Source organism: Rhinopithecus bieti, unplaced genomic scaffold (assembly GCF_001698545.2).
Source record: "Rhinopithecus bieti isolate Rb0 unplaced genomic scaffold, ASM169854v2 scaffold_1618, whole genome shotgun sequence".
NCBI classification, from domain to species: domain Eukaryota; kingdom Metazoa; phylum Chordata; class Mammalia; order Primates; family Cercopithecidae; genus Rhinopithecus; species Rhinopithecus bieti.
Genome location: NW_016803937.1, coordinates 5,820,375 through 5,839,748, shown reverse-complemented (window position 1 = coordinate 5,839,748; position 19,374 = coordinate 5,820,375). Strand labels below are relative to the sequence as shown.

The 19,374-nt window shown below is 43.3% G+C and overlaps 1 protein-coding gene across 1 annotated transcript in view; it reads left to right on the top strand.

Moving 5' to 3' along the window:
• CDH13 (cadherin 13) overlaps positions 1–19,374 on the top strand; it is a 1,182,232-nt gene that overhangs the window by 1,031,237 nt on the left and 131,621 nt on the right. The window contains exon 9 of the mRNA XM_017860982.1: positions 17,740–17,922. Coding sequence (XP_017716471.1) covers positions 17,740–17,922 — 183 coding nt within the window. The remainder of the gene's footprint in view (positions 1–17,739; positions 17,923–19,374) is intronic.

The window sequence follows — 19,374 nt, the reverse complement described above, 5'->3', positions numbered from 1 at the left end:
AGACAAAGAGAGGTTAAGTGACTTGCCGGAAGTCACAAAGATAACAAGATACAGCTTCCTGTGGCTTTAAACATGAATCACTTTCCTCACTGGTCTTTCTTTTCTTTTCTTTTCTTTTTTCTTTTCTTTCTTTTGCTGGAATCTTGCTCTGTCACCCAGGCTAGAGTGCAACGGCACAACCTTGGCTCACTGCAACCTCTGCCTCCCAGGTTCAAGCAATTCTCCTGCCTCAGCCTCCCAAATAGCTGGGATTACAGGCGTCCACTGCCATGCCTGGCTAATTTTTGTATTTTTAGTAGAGATGGGGTTTCACCATGTTGGCCAGGCTGGTCTCAAACTCCTGACCTTGGGTGATCTGCCCGCCTCAGCCTCCCAAAGTGCTGGAATTACAGGCGTGAGCCACCACACCCATCCCATAGGTCCTTTTTAATGTGACAGAGTGCCATTGGAGTGCATCTCTCCCCATGCAGATTTCCATTATGTTATTCCACCCGGTGATCAGAGCCCAGGAGGGACAGAGAATGCTTTTATTAATCCTCCTTATCTCATCGAGCCTGATTTCCAAGGGAATGATTCTCATCCATTTCTTCTCCCTGTGGGACTCAGAAACTCCATCAGCCCCCTCTGGAAGGAATATGCGGATGTGCCCATGGGAATTACAGTAGGGCCCAGGGGGTCTATTTGAACCGGGAATCAATGGTGCAAACACAGAGAATGAATTTAGAGCAGTTTCTTCTGACTAAGACATTTGGGATTTAAATGCAAATTAGAAACTGTAAGTCAATTCCATGTATGAATTTATACAAATCCCTTGTAATGAAAGTAGAAGGTTTCTCTTGTCCTTATTTGTGCTGGGGTGTTAGCATCAAGACTAAAAAGTGTGTCAATCTCCCTACAGCCCTGGAGATTACAGATGTGCTTTCTCCAGTTAGAGACGGCTGTGAGTGCCTTGCTGGGGTGGGGGGGATTCTCCATGGGCTCCAGGGGTTCTTTCTAGTTTCTCCATTAACTTCAGCAACACCCCATGGAAATTGGGAAGAAGGAGGGTCCTCGTGGTTTAGCCAAAGGTTTTGAAAGAGACAAGGCTCTCCTTGTACCTGCTCTTTACTGGCCCCTCATGCCAATCACAAAGCAAGCCCTCATTCTCAAATATTGCCTCTCCTCACTCGGGAGCTGGAGGCCAGGCTCTGAGAAGCTGACGGACAGTCCACGGTCTCATACGTGTTGACAAATGACTTGAATCCCCCGTGCCTGAAGCCTGGAGTCACTATATGACCCAGCAACTCCACTCCTAGGTGTAAACCCAAGAGAAGGAAGGCATAAGTCCTCCCAAAACTTGTATGTGACCGTTCACAGCAGCATTATTCATAGTAGCCACTAAGTGGAAACAATTCCAGGTCCATCAACTGAGAAATGGAGAAACAAAACGTGGTCTCTCCACTTGATGGAATGCTTTTCAGCCGCACGAAGGAACGAAGTACTGATCCCTGCTACAGGGTGGATGAACCGTGAAAACACGATGTTCAGTGAAAAAAGTCAGGCACAAAGGGCCATAGATTGCGCAATTCCATTTCTATGAAGTGTCCAGAACAGGCAGATCTCCAGGGACAGAAAGTTGATGAGTGGTTGCCAGGGGCTGGGAGGGGGTGAGGAAAGGGGAGTGGCTGCTCCTGGGAGTGGGGTTTCTGTTCAAGGTGATAAAAAAATTCTAAAATTGGTTGTGGTGGTGGTTGCACAACTCTGTGAATGGACTGGAATCCATTCATACCTACAATTTAAATGGATGAATTTTATGGTATGTGAATCATAGTGCAATAAGACTGTTAGCAATAAGAAAAAGGAAAGGAAAAGATTGCATAGCACCATGTCTAAAGACTACAGGGGATGTCACCCAAAGGGTCACCTTTTAAGGAAGAACTTGAGCTCTTCTTAAGGTTTGAAAAATCACAAGCTGATTTTTTTTTTTCCTTCATAGTTCAGAAATCAAACCAGATTGAGGAAAATCTTTCTAGGGAAGAAAAAACTCACAAAAGCTGAGAAAATTGAAGTATACAAAGCTCCTAGAATCAGGAATTGTAGCTTACTTTTAATATCACCAGCACTCTAGCATAGTTCTGGTGCTTAGGTGTTGAAGAGTTGACAGGAAACAGAACTCAGGAGGGAAATGAAGAATTAATGTGTTGGGAAGAGGTTTAGAAAGGAAGAAATCACTTAGGAATTCTCTTACCCTGCTTTATTTTTCTTCAAATAATCCAACAAGCTGGGTATTTTATTATTTTACGTATCCGTGTAGCATCTCACTCCCATATAGGGACAACTCTCATGACAGAAGGGACCTCCTGTGGTTTGTCCACTGCTGTGTCCAGTATCAAGAACAGTGCTCAGCACGGCGTCATCAGCCATGAATATTTGTGGAATGCACAGACAGGAGATTGAAGACTTGGATAGGGGAATGTGTCCTTGGAGAGTGAAATGAAGGAGTGGCCAGGAACACACACATGGATGGGGGAATTAACTTGCTGACAGGGAATGAACAAATGGGTGGGGTAATGAATGTGCAAATCAGGGACTTAATACATAGACAGGGATGGGCATGTGGCTAGGGGATGATGGATGGAGGATAAAAGTGTGGATAGAGGATGAACGAATCATTCCACCAGAGACACGTAGGCAGCTGGCATGACTGAATTTGTTCCATTTCTTTCTATTAGGTCATTTTTTTAACTGCAAAAACTGCAGTTACTTTTGCACCAACCTGATACATCTATAAGCATGTCTGGGGGAAGGGTCTCTCCTGCACCCTCACATGGTGGGGTTTATCTGAACATTAGGGTGTAGTCCACAGTTAGGAACAGCCCCCGAATTTAACAGAGAAAGACCCCGAAGCAAGTAAGGCAGGTCAAGAGACCAGGATGGGCAGAGGTCCCGTGCAGGACAATGTGCAGGAAAGGACCCAAGCCAGGCAGCCTTGCAAGATGGCGGGATCAGTGGCCAAGAGGAGAAGACGCACAAGAGGTCAGACGAAGAATCCTGCCAGGATGCAGATTGCTAGCCCCAGGGTGAGGAAACAGGCCCAAGAATCTTGTGTGTTTCATCAGAAAGCAATAAAAGAAAATTAAAATATAAAAATGCCAGGATGTTCCAAACAGCTCTTTATTGCTACAAAACTACCATGCCTGTGCTTCCGTCTCCAGGCAAATACTCAAAATAGTTTCCTATTGATTCACTAACCCCATCATTCGTCCCCTTTCTGCATTAGGCCTATGGGTTAATGGATGCTGCCACCTGATCCCTGTGTGATTTCCCACAACTCTGTGAGCCTGGGATCTGGAGAGGTGAAAGAGCATCTCCAGGTGGCTCAAAACTGTGGCTCCAGGTATTACTCCTGCAGGCGGACTGCTCCCTGGGGCACATGTTCTCAGTCCACCAGTGGCCACACCATATCCACCCACTTGCTTCCTGGCACATGTGATGCACAGCCCGTGACCTTGGACCTAGCAGTAGCCAGCATGCTTTCCAGTTTTGAAGGCAAGGACAGAGACATACAAGGCACACCTTGAGATCCTGTCCAATTTCGAATTTTGTAGGACGGATTCATGTTGTTGAACATGTTTGAGTGATGAGAAACTTGGCAAACCTTGTTGGCACATCTCCCACCATGATTCCCTTTGGCATCCTTTGTGTCTGTCTGATTCTTCCAGCCTGGCCTTTGGATACCTGACAGGTGCCTACTTCTTAGGATGTGCCAGACACCATGCTAAGAGTTTGATCTGCACTCATTCATTTATTCATCAGAATCACCTATGGAGTTAGCAATGACCGTATCCCCATTTTACAGATAAGGAAGTACTGAGGCTTACAAAGGTGAAGTTGCTTGTGTCAGGGCACCCAGCTGATGAGTGACAAAGCCAGACCCTCTGAGGTGGAGCACTGAGCAGAGGCCCGAGTGGCAGAACGGTGCCAGCACATGAAGACAAGAGTCTGTCAGAGAGAACGACACAGGTAGAGTCCTGCAGCTTGAGCAACTGCATGCAAACCCATGACAGAGCCCATGTGAGTGAGGGAGAGAAGGCAGAGATGGGCAGATACCAGAAGGCCTGGGAACCCATGGGAAAGACTCTGGATTTTGTAAAGTAGAAGCTGTTGCAGGGCTGCGAAGAAAGAGGAATGTCAGCTCCATGAGGGCAGGAATGTGTGTCTTCTTTGTTCAGTGAAGACTCCCAAACACCCAGAATCGAGGCTGGCATGTGGCAGGTGTTCAATGGCGAATCAATGAATCATGTTTAAATTTGTAGCAAGAAAACTCTGACTGCGACTATGCAGAGGACAGGTTGTAGAGAGAAACTGGCAGGGGTGAAAACAGAGGAGGAGTCAAACACCCGGGTAGGAGATGATGAAATTGCCTGAGCACAGCTTCTGATGGCTCCACCAAGGTTGGTAGGGGTGGAGACGCAGAGAAATAGGCCTATTCAGCACATATTCTGCATGCATGCAGCCTTCACCACTATCTAGGGCTAGAACTTTTTCATCACCCAAGAGGAAACTTTACACCCATTAAGTGGTCATTCTCCGTTCCTACCTCTCACACCCAGCCCCTGGCCACCATAAGTCTGTTTTCTGTCTCTCTGAATTTGCCTGCACAGATATTTCATAGAAATGGAGTCATATAGTTTTTAAGAGTTGTTGCTGATGGACTGGATGTGAGAAATGAGAAAAGAGAGGAATCAAAAGATGACTCCTGGGCTTATCAGCCTACACAACATGAATAAATGGTGGTGCTCTTTGCCAAGGAAAGGGAGAAGGGGGAAAGACGAGATTGGTTTTGATGGAGTCGGAAGGTGGAATCATGTTAAGTTCGAGGTTAAGTTAAGTTCATTCTTAACCCGTTAGACACCCAGAGGCAGATGCTGGCTGTGACTTGGCGCTTGCAATCCTGGATACAGGGCAGAGGCCAGGGTTGGAGGTGTGAGTGTGTGATTCCTCTCTCTTCACAGCCCTGCAGCAGCTTGTACTTTACAAAATCCAGAGTGATGAAATTGCCCTCCAGGCAGTGTCTGGAAGTTATCATCCAGGTGGTGACGGATGAAGAGCTGCCATTGGCACCAGAACCCCTGAGCCATGTTAAGAAAAAGTCAACCAGATCTAGGCATTATTACCCTTGAATGGTAAAGGTGATGTAGTGGCATCTTGATCAAGACTCCTGAGCCATTTCCTGTGGGAAAGTAGGCGTCTTTGAATGACTGCACAGAGAATCTTGGTCTTTGCCACCCTCCCCTACAGTTTGGGCAATAGCAGAGCCAATTTTGGGCACAAACACAAACCATTCCCAGTTATCCTCTGCCTGTAATAGGAATAAGACAGCATAGTGTAAAGAATTGCTTGATTTTAGGAGGCATTTCATGTCTCCAAGTCATTCTTTAGGGGTTGACACTACTGGTGGCTTATGAATTTCAGATGTGGTACATTCTGGGAATGCCAGCTCCTGGGCTCCAGGAGAGGTGATTAAAGGACAGGCTAATGCCAATGTTTTTGGAGAATAAAACTTGCACTTCAGGTACAGTAAACTCAGGGCACTCAATTGGGCTTTATTCTTCCATATTCTTAGGAAAGACTGAAGTCACATGAACTGAATAAGATCTCAGCCCTGCATATGTAATGGCAAAATGAAAGAAATAGTCTCTTCCTTTGAGAGAGTAACAGACTGTGGATCCAGCTCGTTGTAAAGAAACAGCCATATGAGTGATGTAAAGGGTGTTAATCCCTCAACACAGGACCATTTATCTGTAGTGTCACTCCACTGCTGCATTGTCTGAGCCAAGTGAGTGGCATTATGAAGTCAAACAAGGTGTCCCCCATAGACTGTCAAGAAGACAGGCTGCTGCTTTTCAGGGCACCCAACACAAGTTAGAATGTGCCACCAAGATTCTTTCATCATTTTATCTTGGAACTAAAAGGGACCTCAGTGGTTACCTCAAGCTGTTGTTCTCAGCCCTTGGCTGCTCATTAGAATCACAGGAGGGGTGTTTTCAGAAATAAAAATGCCTCGGCCCCATCCAAGAACCACCTCTGAAAGCAGTACCCCATATCATTAGTGGGTTTGTTTTAAGGCTTTCAGGTGTTTTAATGTATAGTCAGGGTTAAGAATGACAGCTTTAGTCTGATACCCATTTCTCAGATAAGTGAACTGGGTCTCAGAGATTTACCAGAAATGTAGCCATGAATCAGAGCAGCAGTCCACAACTTTTTTTTTTTTTTTTTTTTTTGAGATGGAGTCTCACTCTGTCACCCAGGCTGGAGTGCAGTGGCACGATCTCGGCTCACTGCAACCTCCACCTCCCGGGTTCAAGCAATTCTCCTGTCTCAGCCTCCCAAGTATCTGGGACTACAGGTGCCTGCCACCATGCCCAGCTGATTTTTGTATTTTTTGTAGAGATGGGATTTCACCATATTGGTCAGGCTGGCCTCGAACTCCTGACCTCAGGTGATCTTCCTGCCTCGGCCCCCCAAAGTGCTGGGATTCCAGGCAGAAGCCACCACACCCGGCCAATCCACAACCTTTTTGGCACCAGGAACTGGTTTTGTGGAAGACAGTTTTTCCACGGGCCGGGGTTGCGGGGATGGTATTGGGAGGATTCAAGCACATTACATTTATTGTGCATTTCATTTCTATTATTATTACATTGTAATATATAATGAAATAATTAGACAACTGCCATAATGTAGAACCAGTGGGATCCCTGAGCTTGTTTTCCTGCAGCTAGATGGTTCCATCTAGGAGTGATAGCAGACAATGATAGATCATCAAGTATTAAATTCTCACAAGGAATGGGTAACCTAGATCCCTTGTGTGTGCAGTTCACGATAGGGTTTGTGCTCCTATGAGAATCTAATGCCACCACTGATCTGAGAGGAGGTGGAGCTCAGGTGGTAATATTAGTGAGCAATGGGGAGCAGCCCATTGCTTGCTTTCCCATATGAAGTTTCACTTGCTCTCCCATAGCTCACCTCCTTCTGTGTAGCCCAGTTCCTAACAGGTTACAGACCAGTAGTGGGGATTGGGAACTACTGAGTTAGAGGCCAACTAGAATTTGCCCCACTTCATTGAATTCCCTACTCCTTTAAATCTGCAGAATTGCATAAGCCAAACTCCAGTGTCTTTAGAAAGCAGACTATGTTATTGTTTCTTGAAAAGCCATTCTTCATCCAGATTCAGATATTTGTGGTCAAATGATATCTCTACAGAAAATCTCTCTGCTTCTCAGAATTAAACTATTTTCAATTATCTTCTCAGATGAACAAATGTGTTTTGCATTTTCTTAAGAGAGAAACTCAAGTGAAGGAGAGCTACTAACGTCCAATGAAATAAAGTATCCAAGCCTGAAATTCAGAAAAAAAAAAAAAGAATGTAGGCATATTTGTCTTTGGTTTTATTTTCTGTCACCATCTAATGTAATATTTATTTCATCATTCCCCTAAGGCAATGATTTTCAAACTCTCTTCAGCAACATAACTTTTTTTTTTTTTTCAATCAAAATCTGAGGCAGGAATTCTAATATACAAAACAGATAAAATATAATTAACAGATTGCTCAGGCAGTTTAAATTCTTATTATTTGAAGGAAAATGTTTGATGCTTTGGTAGGACTCCTGTACCATCTCAAACATTCTTCCTGGACTCAGTGGCTCACACCTATAATTGCAGCACTTTGCAGGGCCAAGACATGAGGATCACTTCAGCCCAGGAGTTTGAGGCCAGTCTGGGCAGTATAGTGAAACCCCGTCTCTACACAAAATTTAAAAGTTACTAGGGAGTACTACTAGGGAGGCTGAGGCACGAGGATCATTTCCGCTTAGGAGGTCAAAGCTACAATGAGCCACAGTCACACCACTGCACTCCAGCCTGGGTGACAGAGCAAGACCCTATCTAAAAAAAAAAAAAAAAAAAAAAAAAAATCTTGGTTCTCAGGAACACAGTTTACCATTTGACCCAGCCATCCCATTACTGGGTATATACCCACAGGATTATAAATCATGCTGCTATAAAGACACATGCACATGTGTGTTTATTGCAGCACTATTCACAATAGCAAAGACTTGGAATCAGCCCAAATGTCCATCAGTGACAGACTGGATTAAGAAAATATGGCACATATACACCATGAAATACTATGCAGCCATAAAAAAGGATGAGTTCATGTCCTTTGTAGGGACATGGATGCAGCTGGAAATCATCATTCTCAGCAAACTATCACAAGAACAGAAAACCAAACACCGCATGTTCTCACTCATAGGTGGGAATTGAACATTGAGATCACTTGGACACAGGAAGCGGAACATCACACACCGGGGCCTGTTGTGGGGAGGAGGAGAGGGGTGGGACAGCATTAGGAGATATACCTAATGTAAATGATGAGTTAATGGGTGCAGCACACCAACATGGCACATGTAAACATATGTAACAAACCTGCACGTTGTGCACATGTACTCTAGAACTTAAAGTATAAAAATAAAATAAAATAAAATAAAATAAAATAAAAAAGAACCACCGTTCCACTGCATCATTTTCCTGTCAGTCTTCAGTGGCCCTTGTCTTTTCGTTTTGTTTTGTAGGGCAAAGACCTGCTTTGTTACGCAAGCCTCTTCTCCCTGAAAATGCGTTTCATTTTTAGTTTTGCAAATGTGCAGGTCTGTATCTGGTGTAGACAGGGCCATGTAGAGGAAGAGTACAGTCATTGGAAAGTGGACTCTACCAGCTGGGCATCTTCCTCAAAAGCCATGGACTCAGCGCTTTCTGTGTGTCTGCAGCCAACACAAGAAAACATCTCACAGGAAATGAATCAGAGAAGTGTGCCCTAAGGGGAAGAGGGAGCAATTCCTGCCAGGGCATGCAGTGAATGTTTCCCTCTTTTGCCCTTTGGTTCATTCCCCAGCACCTGTAGAGCCAGGGGGTTGAGGGATGCTTCATTTTCTCTCTCAGTGTTACGGGCCCCACAGATAAGTGCTGTCTAGGAACATCATTTTCCTTTCAACCCAGGATCACCCTGGGTGGGTGGGTCCCATGGGGGCAGGACATCAGTGAGGTGGACATTAGTATCAGTCCAGGATCAAGAACCACGCTACCTGGGATGCCAATGAATTTTGGAGAGGATTCTTCACTCAGGGCACGTTTCTTTCTTGTTGAGATGCTATTCCTTGTTATTTTTGAACTCTTTCCACATTTCTAGTTTTGCATTTTCTCACCTGTTTAGTAACGGTGGGTGGCTTCAGACGTTTAACTGGGAAGTCTCTGGATATTTAATAAACCTTTCTGTAACTGTCCATTACCATAACTAGTAGGTGCTCTCACTTTGCATGATGGAGATAACATGCAAATACTTTTAGCAAAGCATCTGGCACAAAAGGGAAACACAAAATCGTCCGTAGAAGAAATTAATGTTAGTTGGATCAAGAAAGGACTTTGATCATGTTTTCTTAAAAAGAATCCCTGTGTTTTAGACTGAAATCTTTACAGATGTAATGGCATGTCTGGGATTTGCTCCAAACAGTGCAGGATAGGGGAGGGGTGGCTGTGGAGACGAAGCACCAGGAGCTGGGAGTTGAGGATCTCTAAAGCCTGAAGACAGGCATGTGGGGGGTTATTATCCTATTCTACCTGCTTTTATACATGTTTAATATTTTTCACAACAAGATGTGAAAAAGAAAAAATACTTGAGAAAACGTCTACGAAACCCAAAGCACCATCAAAGGGACCACTCACCTAATGATTTCAGCAGATATCTTGAGAGTTGTTTTCCCCAGGGCGCCATTGTTGCAAGGAATAGAAACCTGCTCAAGGCAGCTGGAGTGAAAATGAGGTTGTTGATGGGAACAGAGGTTCCCACAGACAAGAGCACAGGGAACTTCGTGGGGTTGAGAGCAGGACTGGGAAGCCAGTCAGCGACTGAGAAAACTTCCTATCTGTCTTTTGTCTTTGAGTCACAGAAAAAAAATCTCTTTTGTAAATTTTTCTCTCAATTTCTCCATTCTTTTGCTTCTCCATGCATATTGGATTTCTCTGAGAATTTATCCATATCCAAATGACAAAAAATGGCCACCCCTTGCATAAATGCTGAGAAACCTCTATTTCTCTTTTAGTTCAAATTTATAAAAGAAATAATCCCATTTTTCATGAATCAACCAATGGATTGGCTACCTCTGAGTCAGGTGATCATCTCTGGGTCCAATCAGCTATGACCAAGGAAGCTAGGATCACATGTTACAAAATGACTCTCTAGTACCACTCTTTTCAGCAGGGACTGGGGGTGGATTTAGTTCCCTCAAATGGTTTATGGATTATGCAGGCACCCTGAGCTATGTCTACTCAAAATCGCTAAGATTTTCAGTAAAGAAATACTCTAATTTGCCATTTAGAAATTGTATAATATCTGTCATTTGAACTACAATTGAGTCCACTTTCCTTTTTCTCAGGAGAAATAGAGAAGATCTGGTTACTATTCTCATTGGGAGACTCTCAAGCACATGTGCATTGTTATCTTTCCACCCTGGGTTTTTATTCTTGAGACAAAATGATTCCGAAAGTTAGTGTCTACTTACAGCGCTCTTACTTTATGAAAGATGTAGCAGTGAGTATTTTGGGGAATCAGAGATATGACTCCAACTCTCAAGGATCTCAACATTGGGAGGAGCATGCCCCAGGCTGTCTCTGCTTGAGAGGCGGGGAAGTCTCTGTCAAGTTCTTTCTGTTCATGGTAACTGGAATTCTCACCTCTAGCATCTGATTTATTTCTTTCCTGTGTGAGGTACCTCCCTTGGGCATTAAAAGTCAGGTCTCTGACACCACTCTGTATCTTCAGAGAAAACAAATCGTTTACAGAATTTTAATCAGATAAAGAGAGGAGAAAGCTGGGCACAGTGACTCATGCCTGTAATGCCAGCAATTAGGTAGGCCAAGGCAGGAAGACCACTTGAGCCTAAGAGTGTGAGACCAGCCTGGGCAACTTAGAAGGACCCCATCTCATCAAAAAAATGTATATATATTTGAATTAGCCAGTCATGGTGGTTTATGCCTGTGGTTCCAGCTAAGACAGAAGGATCACTTGAGCCTAAGAAGTCAAGGCTGCAGTGAGCCATGATCACAACACTGCATTCCAGCCTGGGCAACAGAGCAAGACCTGCTTCAAAAAAAAAGGAGAAGAAAAAGATGCTCACCAATGACTGGGACTATGATGATCTAGTGGGTTCCTGAATATTCTTTAGTCTTGCTCCTGTAGTCACTTTAAGGCCTGGCTATGCCTATTCTACTGTGACCTAGCTAGGGAAGGACTTAGTAGGTTCCAGTCATCTTGAGGACTTGCCAATGAACATACCATGGTTCTTTGTCAAGCAACCGCAGTCCCTTGTGTGGCTCTGTTATTAATCGCTTCTGAGACATAGGGCTTTCTTAAGATATCGAATGAACTTTATTTAGATCTCTGTACTGTATACTCTTTAAAATTTTTATGTAAATATGATGTATCTTATGTATATTTTATATAATTATAGTTTTAATAGTTTATATTATATTACATATTATATATGTGTGTGTATAAATATATATATATAGTGCACACAAACATGATGTGGAGGCTGAAAATGTTCTCATATGTTTTCTTCTAAGAACTTTACTGTTTACCTTTCACATTTTGTGTATGGTGTGAGGTAGGAGTCAGGATTCATTGTTTTCTCCAGATGGATAGCCAATTGATCCAGCACCATTTACGGAAAGACCGCTACCTGGAAACTAAATCATGTCAAAACATAAAAGCATTCATAATTGGCCACAGGTACAGCCTTGGATGTATGACAGTGAGAAATGGTTTTAGAAGTGGTAGAAAACAAATTGTCAGGATATGTTATAGATGTACAATACCTACAAAGAAAGGGGATACTGGAGGGAATACTGGCCCTCTCATTTACTTATGTATTTTTGTGCCTAGTGGAGTCTCCAGCATGCAACAGATACAGCAAGTATCTATTAAAATGAATTATTGTATCTTTCCATTCTGAGATAAATCCTAATCATAGAAGAAAACCAGATATCTAATGCAGCTTTCCCTTCCAAATGTGGACATGATAGGATTGACATCATTTGCCTTGTGTCTGTTGTTGGAGCATAATAAGAATGAGCAAGTGTGTGAATGCCAGGCATACATAACTGAAATAAAAAAGCTTCTTCCACAGCACTCGAGGAAAATAAAATACATATATACATAATTATGTTATAAGGCAGACTGTGTTAAGAGCAGAAAGAGTCACAGGGGTTTAAACCAAATTCTCCAACTTCTTAGTAAGAATTTCGTATGATACAGGGCAAAATCCATCATCATTATCCTTGCTAACAAATACTGACTCCTTGTTATACATATGCCAGGCAATTTGCCAAACTCCTTAAATGCATTATCTTATTTATATCAGTAACAATTGCTACCCATTAGACTATTGGGAAGAGTCTTCCAGTAAGCTGTATCTTTTTTGTAAACGTAGACTCAAAAATGTTTGCAAGTTACATTTCTGATGGTCTCTCCCCTACCCTTTTATCATCGCAAATAGAAATTAGTGACACCCTGTCTTTTAATTTTTTAAAGCCAAGGCCCAGATGACTACATCCCAGCTTTTCAAGTTCCATATTAGTTCTCTGTGAAACTTCAGGGTTAATGGCTCATGAACTTGGACTAGTATTCAGGTCAAACATGCAAGTGGTCAAGCATGCAAGCTTGCATATATCCAGTCCTTTATAATTGTCCTCTGTCAATTCTTTCCCATCTGTGGCTTTCCAACCTTCTGATCATTATTTCCATCTTCCATGTTAATCTAAAGGTCAACTTTCTGCTCTTGGAGGAAGAACATGCATTCTTGGTGCATAATAAAATTCAAATCCCTCTTCCCGCTAGTGATGGCCTTTGTGGCTCGTCCAGGCAGCCTCATCCTAAATGTCTATGATGTAACGCAATGAAAATAAAATACTCAGTTCTGAATTTGGAGGGAAGAGCAAATAAGCCCAGTACATAGTCCCAACAAGCCACAGTGATTGTGTAAAAATACGTTTTATATCTGGCATTTGATTTGCCACACAGTTTAACAGAAAAGTAACTTTATCAATTTTTTCCAATTAAAGGTAGTAATAGTACAATCAATAATTCTTCCTGCTCTAGTGTGGTGAATTAATGTCTGTCTGTTGTTTTTAAATCACAAAATGAGCATTGCTATAGAAATGTAAAATGGTACCATTTCATTTTAATCTATTTAATTTTCCTTTCTTGAATTATATGATGGGGTTAAAACATTGAATAGAATTAATAGAATGAGTATTTAATTAAGCAATAATGAGCTTCTAAATGGATGCTCAAAGAAACTGCTTCATAGTTTATGCAGAAATCAGATAATGGTCTTAAAGACTATAATAATTGTGCTGAACATTTTCCATATTTAATTTTTTTTTTTTTTTTTTTTTGTATTCTCTCAGGAGTAAATTTAAACATAACCCAGTTCCTTGATTAGGCTACACTTTGCTTTCAAAGTAAATCCCAAATGCCTTTCCATGGCCAACAGGGCCCTGCATAAGCTGACTCTACCACCTCTGGAGTCTGATGTCAAAGAGTTCTCTCTGGCTCTCCCCTTCATTCCAGCCACACCCAGCTTGCCTTTGCTCTGCAAAGGCACCTGTGGCTCTTCCTGCCACCTGGCCTTTGTTCCTGCTCTTTCAGATACCAGGTGTGTTCTCACCCCCTTCACCTCTCTAAGGCCTCCTCTTCTTTCAGTTCTCAGGGAATTTTTCCCTGATGATCCTCTCCAGACTGGATCAGATACCCACCTACCCACACACAGGGAGAGACTCCCCAAGAACTGTGATTTTATTCCTTGACAATTAACACATTGTTATACATTTCTTTCCTATCTGTCTCTCATTTCAGCCTGCAATTTCCATGAGGAAATATATCATGTCTGTTTTGTTTAGTGGTGTATCCCTGGATGGATGGATGGATGGATGGATGGATGGATGGATGGATGATGAATGGAAGGATGGATAGATAGATGGATGATGGATGGATGCATGGATAGATGGATGGATAAATAGATGGATGGCAGGTAAATATCATTGTGGACCCATACAAGGACATATGAGGGCCACAGTGCACATCTCTGAGAATTCCTAGCACATCAGCACCTTTCCATTCTACTTGAATTCATTTGCTCACACACTAAGAAGGTATTCTATACCCGCCCCATCAACAGGTGCTGCAGACATAAAACTATCAGTGTCATGAAAGAAGCTGCACAGGTTTGTCTCACTTATATGTGGCCTAATATTAATTTTATTAATTCATTCATCCACCCACTTACCCATCCATCCATCCACCACCCATCCATCCATCCGCCCATCTGTCTATCCATCTATCCATCCACCCATCCATCCATCCATCCATCCATCTATCCATTCATCCATCCCATCTTCAGACCTGCTCATGTGTTGGATCCAGGCTGACTCATTCATCAGGCACGGTTATCATGTGCTAGGACCCTAAAATCAGAAAGAAATAAAAAGAACTTTTAGGGTAAAATAAATTTTTAATTCTTTTCTTCACATCATGAAAATAATTTTTTTCTGAGACAGGTTCTTGCTCTGTCACCAAGGCTGGAGTGCAGTGGTGTAATCATAACTCACTGCGGCCTCAAACTCCTACACTCAAAGATGGTCCCACCTCAGCCTCCTGAGTTTGTGGGACCACAGGCATGTGCCACCACACCTGGCTAATTTTTTACAATATTTTTTTATAGAGGGTATCTCACTATGTTGCCCAGGCTCATCTTGAGTTCCTGGGCTCAAGTGATCCTCCCTCCTCAGCCTCCCAAAGAGCTAGGATTACAGTGTTAGAATACCATGCCCAGCCCCCAAAATAAATTTTTTAAGGCACATTACTCTATTATGGTAGGAGGGGTTGATGAAGGCAAAGGTGCCTGGGGTCCACCAGTCATGACATAGCTCTGCTGGAACACAGGGGAGATCAGTCCATCCCTGGTCTTCTGGAACACTCAGGCTAGTGGCAGAATCAGGCGTCAGTCAACAAGTCAGTCCCTCTTAGTCTTCCTTCTGTCCCTTCACATTCCCTCAGCCCTCGCCTCTCCTGCCAGATCCCACTTCCTATACTTAAGATCGTTCATTCATTCAACAAATATCTACTGAGTTTCTTCTGTGCACCTAGCACCATGCAAGAGACTAGAGATAAACCTATGAAGAGACAGGTGCACATGGAGCCTCCAGCCTCCTCAAATCATGATTTGTCACAGCGTTTTCATCTTGGCAATGACACTCACCCGCTTTGACAGAGCAACTTCTCACTTATGCACTGGACATGACAGCATTTCTACCTGACTGGTGGTTCCCAGCATCCTCTAGCCTTAGCCCATTTCATGCCCACATGATTGACACCTGGTGTCAGAAGGTACAGGTGTCAGAAGAGCCACAAGGACAGGTTATGAGCTGACATCTGCTGTGATCTGCAGGGACAACCAGTCCTCTGGCTCTGGACTGCAGCAAGCAGGTGAAGGAAGGACTGGCCTAAGCCATGGGGATCTGAGGTGGGCACGAATGGCAGAACTGGTTGGGAGCAAAGATTACCGGAAACCAGGAGACTTAGGTCTGATCTTTGGGTCACTAAGTGACTTTGGGCAGCACTCTTCCTTCTTCCTTCCTTCCTTCTCTGTGCTATCATCTTCATCTGTAATATGAAGGGATTAGATCACTCATGTGTCACCAAGCCCCCTCCTGGCTACATGGCAGATAGCATTAATTGATCATAGCACTCTTTCCTGCTGAATCCAGATGTACTGCAGGCCTGTCCACACCAGGCTCAGGCAGCTTCACCCATTCACAAGGGTAGGTCCTGTCATTGACACCTGCCTGCTGTCCTTAGACTTGGACTCCATTCTGCTTCTTGCCCCTGCTACATATTAGATTTGTCTAGGCAAGTGAAGAAAATACTGAGTCCCAGGCTTTACCCCAGAGCCTGGGGAATCTGAATTGGTCTGGGGAGTCTGAATCTGAATTGATTCCCTGACTGATGCCTGATTCTGCCACTTGCCTGCATGTTCCAGAAGACCAGAGATGGACTGATCTCCCTTGTGCTCCAACCTGGCTAGAGGACCCCAGGCACTTTCTCCTTCATCAATCCCTCCTACCCTAATAGATTTTCATGCACTTTAACCTTGGGGAATCCTGAATTGGGATAGGACTCAGGAAGCTTTTTCAAAGCCTCTGGGAGATTCTAATGTGCAGACGGGGCTAAGAACCGTTAGTATCGTTTTCCAGCTCAAGAATTCTATGGTTTTTTGAGAAGAGGAGAAGATAGAAGATAGGTAGACATTAAACAAGAATCACATGAATCAGATCAAAATAATTAGCCCCTGGAGCTGTTTCTGTGTGACAGCAGCCTCAGTATCCCTCCTCGTTCCCACTATTTTCTAGCCTCCGTGCATGTTCTAAGAATTTTCCAGCTCTCCTTTTATGGAAGACAACTCGTGCAGGTTTGCCGAGGTGCAATAAACAGATTAGTTCCAGTCCCCGCCCCATCCCCTGAGAGGCCTCAGGATTAAGGTTTATGATTAATGATTTGCAAGTCAATTAGTCAGTCACTGCTTTTGAAACCTCATTTCTCAAATTACTTTTCTTTGAACACAAGGGCTTTTTGACATCATCTTACTGTCTCTAGATTCACTTTCCTACTAATTGAAATTCCAAGATATTTCTTCTTCTTGTCAGCTTATTGGTGTTACTTGTTTATAAAATATTTGCAAACGGATTACTATTTACCTGTAGTGTGTCAGAGGTAAGCACCAAAACAATACTTTATGCTTCCAGCTCAAAGGAATGTGCTAATGATAGCTCATGAAATTCTCTATCTGTGAGAAATTTGATTTTTCATTTATTGATTTATTTTTACCACACCTACTTGCAACAAGTATTTGAGATGTATTACAATAGAAACACAGGTACAACAAGGCTCCAAACAATTGATGTAGATGACTTCTTAGAAAATGGTTTCTAAGGTCCTATTAAGAGTAGACATGGAGTGGAAAGAATGGGACTGGTTTTCTTCATTCGAGAAAATAGCAGGGTCTAGGAGAGGATCTGGGGTCAAACCCCAGTCTCTTCATTTACAAGTCTTAGCGCTTTACTCATCTGATTATGTTGTTGTTTTGGGGAGGCAAGGCTGCGAGAACAAATGCGAACAAAAATGGCTTGAACTCAATCGAAAATGGTTTCTCATTCAATGATAGTTCAGGACAGGTGTTCTCGGCCTCCAGGTTTCTCCCCTCCATGTGGTGACTCAGGGACCCAAGCCCCTCCTCCCTTGTGGGTTCCTGCTCCCCTGGGGTTTTGTGGTCCTCTGCATTCAGGTAGGCAGAGGGTGAAAAAGCCCAGAAAGGAGGCACAGCTGTTCTTTTCACCCTGCCACCACACAGCAGCACAGCACAGCCATGGTCAATATCATTCCTGCCCACATTCTGCAGAGGAGAAGTTAGTCTCATGGCCTCACCTAAGTTCAAGAAAAGCTGAGAAGAAGAGCATAGTATCTTCCAGTCATAATCTTCCTATATTATTTATGTTTATGTGAGATGATGTATGTAACATACCCAATGCAAAGCATGTAATTGACTATGTGTGTTCAAAATAGTGACCATTACCATCTGCTTTTTTTTGCAGTTTCAAGCCACAGTCGAGGAAGGAGCTGTGGGAGTTATTGTCAATTTGACAGTTGAAGATAAGGATGACCCCACCACAGGTGCATGGAGAGCTGCCTACACCATCATCAACGGAAACCCAGGGCAGAGCTTCGAAATCCACACCAACCCCCAGACCAATGAAGGGATGCTTTCTGTCGTCAAAGTAAGGGTGCTTCCAACTGCCCCTTTCTCCTCTTGCAAGCATGGAGGGCCCTATGGGGGGGCTCATAGAATCACTGGGTTTAGAAGGCCACAGATAAATTCCCCCAGTCTCCTCCTTCTGGGAATTAACAAAGGAAAATGCTTATGGCTTAAGGGTGCACTCATGTCCTCAGCAGCATAAAGAAGCAGCCATCAAACAAACCTGTTTTATAGGTTCTGAAATACCCAAACTTACATGTAACTTTAAGAAAACCAAACTTAAGTGGATTATTTTTGTTTTCGTTTTTGTTGTTTGAGACAGTCTCGCTCTGTCGCCTAGGCTGGGGTGCAGTAGTGTGATCTCAGCTCACTGCAGTCTCCACCTCCTAGGTTCAAGTGATTCTCGTGCCTCAGCCTCCTGAGTAGCTGGGATTACAGCTGCCTGCCACCATGCCTGGCTAGTTTTTGTACTTTTAGTATAAATGGGGTCTCACCATGTTGCCCAGGCTGGTCTCAAACTCCTGGCCTCAAGTGATCCGCCTGCCTTGGCCTCCCAAAGTGCTGGGGTTACAAGTGTTAGCCACCATGCCTGGCCCAAACTTAAGTTTTAAATGAAATTCTTTATATATTTGCTAAGGAATTGTTAACAGATAAGCCAAAATGAGATGTGTGAAGGTGTTTTTAGAGATAGCTCCTCTCTCAGAATGTGGCTATGACATGTCTTCTTAATCTTTCTTAGCAGAACTCAATTATTCCTTAAAAACACACACACAACATAGTTATTGGTGTGAAACCCTCTGTGAGGCTTGCTGACTCACACACTGACCCTCTCGCTGGCAACGAGTAGAACAAGGAGGAAATGTAATTATTAATGTAAAACCTCTGGCTCATGCTGATAATCCAGAAATATTACTGGGGATGGTGGCACAGAAGGCTTGCTACAGGTGGCCTTGGTATTCCGAAAGAAGGCATTACTACACAGTTTCACTCTTAATGGGAAGTTCTAGGGAGAGTTTCTGCCAGAGACCAGGACCTTCATGGGAACACATTTTCTTTTCTAGTGGATGAAGCCATTTTCCTGAGCAGCAGGGATCAATCATATTTATAGTGATAGTAGCAGTGGGCAGAGGAGGGACGTGGCTGCCCACTCCCTGTGTGCCCTAGGCCAAGATACCCATGTTTTCTGTGCCTCAGTTTCCCCATCCATAAAATGAGATTGATAATATAACCTACCTCTTAGGGTTGTTGTTGTAATCCATTGAGTTGCTCTAATGAAGGCTGAGTGGCTTATAAACCACAGACATTCATTTCTCACAGTTCTGGAGGTTGAAAAGTCCAAGATCAACCTTCCAGCAGATTCTGTGTCTGGTGAGGACCCACTTTTTGATAGATGTCCATCTTCTCTCTCTATCTTCACGTGATAGATAGAGTGAGGCAGCTCTCTGGAATCTCTTTTTTTTTTTTTTTTTTTTTT